The sequence below is a fragment of the Triticum dicoccoides genome, chromosome 2A (genome assembly GCF_002162155.2).
Source record: "Triticum dicoccoides isolate Atlit2015 ecotype Zavitan chromosome 2A, WEW_v2.0, whole genome shotgun sequence".
Classification (NCBI taxonomy): Eukaryota; Viridiplantae; Streptophyta; class Magnoliopsida; order Poales; family Poaceae; genus Triticum; species Triticum dicoccoides.
The window spans coordinates 129,536,596-129,541,516 of record NC_041382.1 but is presented as its reverse complement, the minus strand read 5'-3'; the positions used below and the strand labels follow the sequence as shown (position 1 = coordinate 129,541,516).

General features: G+C 42.7%; 1 protein-coding gene across 1 annotated transcript; it reads left to right on the top strand.

Moving 5' to 3' along the window:
• Nucleotides 1-203: 203 nt before the first annotated feature.
• Nucleotides 204-4,921, top strand: LOC119353788 (alanine aminotransferase 2-like). The gene is made up of 15 exons (XM_037620467.1): nt 204-542; nt 847-897; nt 1,104-1,154; nt 1,254-1,319; nt 1,400-1,461; nt 2,340-2,418; nt 2,490-2,594; nt 2,747-2,857; nt 2,945-3,082; nt 3,306-3,380; nt 3,500-3,620; nt 3,704-3,858; nt 3,935-4,009; nt 4,180-4,383; nt 4,492-4,921. The coding sequence occupies exons 1-15, from the start codon at nt 333-335 to the stop codon at nt 4,657-4,659; spliced, it is 1,671 nt and encodes a 556-aa protein (XP_037476364.1). The 5' UTR covers nt 204-332; the 3' UTR covers nt 4,660-4,921.

Below are 4,921 nucleotides of genomic sequence, written 5' to 3'. Positions count from 1 at the left end.
TGTGTACTAATGTTCAAAAAAAACCTGAAGAATGTAACTCCAAAATCCATTTGAAATCGTTTTAAATCAAACAGACCCTAAAAGGTTCGGAAATAACCAGAAAAACAAATTTAAACACTTTATTTCTTTCCGGGCAAGCAAAAATTTCATTTGAGGAATTATATCGGCGTAGTCTCATTTCTTTCTTGGAGGGGACGCAAAACAAAACTGACCCCCCAAAAAAGGGTCGCGCTGTGCTCTGACCACCTCCGCATCTCCCTCTGCAATAGCCGTCGCGATCTCTGCGTCGCCCGAAGCATCACCGCCGCCGCGTCCAGTCGCTCCTCCCCACCATGCGCCGCTTCCTCACCGACAGGGCGCGCCGCGCGGTGGCCGCTTCCCTGCGCGGCGCCACCAGAGCAGCCGCGCCGTCTCCGGCTCCGGCTCCGGCCGCGGCGCTGTCTCGACCTTCCCCTTCGGCGATGGCTGCCTACATGGCGAGGGCCATGTCCACTTCGGCCGCCGGTACGCCGCCAGTGTCACTCGACACCATCAACCCCAAGGTGCGACCTTAAACTTTTTACCTACCCCTTTTATGCTTGCTCGGTTCGTGGTCAAACGAGCAATCAGACCCTAGGATAGGAGTTACAAATTTCCGACATTTGCTAGGGGATGCTAAAGTCAGTGATTCGATGTTGATACGCGTGCAAGTGGAGCTCGAATCTGTGTGTGTACTGTATGATTGGGCATAAATAACATGTGTACTTCTCAGCAGCGATGGGATTCTAATAGCACAAATTTAAGCTTTAACGTTCATACTGGCACATGGCATTATATTTTTTGATGTGATTTGGTCTGTTCATTTAGGTCTTGGAGTTCAAATATGCTGTTCGTGGAGAGATTGTTACACATGCTCAGGTATGTTGAATGTTCTCCTCAGATTTAGCAGTTTTTTGTTGTTGTCCCAAGTATATTTACAGATGTCAAATACAGAGTACTAATTAGTCTTACTGCCATACTCAACTGCAGAATTTATACTTATTTGTGCTACTTCATTCCTATGTTTAATTCTAGTATGATTGTTTAGAAACCTGAATCATGGTCTTTGTATTTTTGTCCTGCAGAACTTAGAACAAGAGTTACACAAAAATCCAGAATCGCTTCCTTTTGATGAGGTTTGATTGTTATTCCATCAACTCGACGCTTGTTGGAAGGTTTTTCCACTACACTTACTTTATCGATGGATTTACCTTCGTTTATCTAATTTGATGCAGATACTCTATTGTAACATTGGAAATCCTCATTCCCTTGGTCAACAACCTGTTACATTTTTCAGAGAAGTGAGTTTGTCCGCCTTGGATTATAGTTGTGTGATGAATGCTTGTTCCACTGTTGCTTATTTGCTCATTGCCTTTGTCAGGTCCTCTCTTTATGTGATCATCCAGCTCTCTTGGACAAAAGTGAAACTCATGCTCTATACAGGTATGGAAAGTTGGAAACCACTCTATACTTGGATGAGTATAAGTAAATTAGTGTTAAAAACATTTGCCATATTCTTATATGGTAGGTGACTTTACATGAGTATTAAGCTGACAAAGTTCATGTGATCTGTTCAGCTTATAGAAACCAGAACAGTCTGTGATTCACAATCAATAACTAAATCACATCCTCAGACTGGAGGATACTTTCCTAATTATGCATTGCTATGACACTGAGCTGAAATTTCCCAGAAAGGAATTGCCACAATATTCTGAGTTTAGTTGCATGCTAATAGCGAATATTCGGGGTTTGCCCCACTCCCCAGCATGCAAGGGCGTGCACTGTGATCAATAGCCGGAGTCCATGCCGCACGTGCTGGTAGATCGCTCCTTGTCACGAGGTGCTTTTGTGGGTGCAATCCTCCATTGGTGACAAATTCTAGCACCGGTGGAAGGGCATGGCCTCTTTTATCATCCTCACAGTCTGGCTTCTCTGGAAACATTGAAATGACTGCACTGTCAACAGCGCAATGCCAAGCGTCAGCCAGCTGCTTTGTGCAATTGAAGATGAGGCTCAGGCTGGTGCAGAGCTGGCGCCCTAGGGTTGTACACGATCATCCCAGGAGAATAGTGGCATGTGTATTTGGGTGTCGGGCTTCTACCTCCCTTAGAGGCCTGTTTTGTAGAACTATTTCTCCCTCTATTTTAATGAAATGATACCAAAATCTTTTAACATATTCACGAAAAAAATAGTGAATTCAATTTTCATCTTTTAACTGATTTGTTTCACCATATTGTAGATCACTTTGGTGATAGCTAGTAGCCTAACTACTCATATTGCTTGCTGCATTTTGGGATGTTGATATACATGTTTTCATACAGTTCAGATGCTATAGAGAGAGCATGGCAAATTCTAGAGAAGATCCCAGGAAGAGCGACAGGAGCATATAGCCACAGTCAGGTATCTACATACTATTGGAAGAATGTTGTTATGGTTCCAATCTTGATCATTCACCCAGCTGTCTATTTCAGGGTGTGAAAGGTTTGCGTGATGAAATTGCTGCCGGTATTGCTGCCCGTGATGGTTTCCATGCTAGTGGAGATAACATCTTCCTTACAGATGGGGCAAGCCCAGCAGTATGTATATTGTATACTGGATTAATATGAACAGTGGTGAATCATTTACTAGCAATAAGGACATTGATTCTTCCAGTTAGAAGTCAATGCCTGACTGTACACATTGTTTTAGCTTGTCATCACTAATCCAGTCTAGTTTCTTTTTCACCTAGGTCCACATGATGATGCAGCTACTGATAAGGTCTGAGAAGGATGGCATTCTCTGCCCTCTTCCACAATACCCGCTGTATTCTGCATCAATTGCCCTTCATGGTGGTTCTTTTGTATGTTCTACAACAGTGCTTCTGATGCTTTGAAGTGTTGGATCTTCACGTTTGATGATTTAATTTCTGGAATAATTTTGGCTTCAGGTTCCTTATTTCCTTGATGAAGAGATAGGGTGGGGGCTAGAGGTTGACGAGCTTAAAAAACAAGTAGATGAGGCTCGATCTAAGGGTATCACTGTCAGAGCGCTCGTGGTCATAAATCCGGGAAACCCAACTGGACAGGTTATTATTGATGAAACTTTTATCTGCAAAAAAGCCTAAAAGACATTCCCAGTGATATACTCGGGAAATTTGTGTGTCAGTAAGCTATTATTGCTGTGGTACATACTTACATAGATAGACCATGACAGACAGATAACTTACAGACATATACTGTTTTAAGTCTTCTTTTTCATGAAATTTGATCTCGGTGGAGTGGTTATTTGACACCTTTTACTTTCACAAGGTTCTTGCGGAGGAAAACCAAAAGAAAATTGTTGAATTCTGCAAGAACGAAGGACTTGTTCTTCTTGCAGATGAGGTGAGTCCAGAATCTGTATTCAAAGGTTTGCCTGTGTAAATATGCACAAGCTACTATAAATGCCATATAAATTTGATGGGTATTCTAAGTGTACTTGTTCATTTATTCATTTACCCTAGGTTTACCAAGAAAACATATATGTTGAGGATAAGCAGTTCCACTCTTTCAAAAAGATTGCACGGTCAATGGGATACACCGATGATGATCTTCCTTTGGTATCGTTCCAGTCAGTTTCGAAAGGTAATTGAATCCTTCTATTGTCTGCGGTCCTTTTCTTTGTGCATCTCTTGGCACATGGTAAGGCTTTTTCTGTGTCCTGCTAGGTTACTATGGAGAATGTGGTAAACGAGGAGGCTACATGGAAGTAACTGGATTTAATGCCGATGTAAGAGAACAGATTTACAAGGTGGCATCAGTGAATCTTTGTTCCAATATCTCTGGCCAAATTCTCTCTAGCCTCATAATGAACCCACCCAAGGTCAGTATATCATGTATGGAGCAGTTGCAAAGTGGAATAGTTATGGCACCTATACAAATGATTACTCATTTTACAGGTAGGGGATGAATCCTATGAATCCTTCATGGTAGAGAGAGATGGTATTATTTCATCGCTAGCTCGGCGTGCAAAGGTTTGTTCCGCCCTTTTTTTAGTGCTCCCACCTATTTTGATTTGTAAGATTGGTCAATGCTCCAGTTGAACTGCAACCTAAAGCATAACTTCCCTTTCCCATCTTTTATGCTTTATCACCTGAAGATGTTTAAGGACCTTATCCTTGTTGACTTTCTTCACCTTACATAGGCCTTGGAAGAAGCATTCAACAGTTTAGAAGGCATCACCTGCAACAAGGCTGAGGGTGCAATGTATTTGTTCCCTCGCCTTCATTTACCCCAGAAGGCGATTGGTGCTGCCCAAGCAGCTGGTGCTGCCCCAGATGCATACTATGCTCTTCGCCTTCTTCAAGCGACTGGAATTGTCGTCGTTCCTGGATCTGGATTTGGTCAGGTTGGTAGTCTCAAAGCCTCACTAAAAGCTGTTTGGTTCATTTTTGTGGTTCAGAGCGTTAACTGACTTTTCACTAACATTTTCTGTTGCATCTTTAATTTTGTATAGGCTCCTGGAACATATCACTTCAGATGCACGATCTTGCCTCAGGAGGACAAAATCCCTGCAATCATATCCAGATTCAAGGAATTCCATGAGAAATTCATGGACGAATTCCGTGATGTTAGCCGTGATGAAGCGCCCACCGGCACTACGATTGAAAGCGGAGGAGATTAAACGGGCAATTCAAACTCTGGATACAATTAAACTTTCTGTCAAAATAAGGTCATGCAGTTGTGCCACCCCCGTTCAATGGATGAATCAACCTAACTTGTGCGGGCTTGTTTTACATGTAGCCCTTGAAGTAGACCTTACAAAATCTCGAGAATTGTATATTTGCAAAACCATGCGCTGTTTGCCTTGTTCTTAGGGCCTGGGGGATGCAAGATTGTAGTAAACCTTGATATCAACTGAGATGTCGCATCGGCAGCGCATCCCT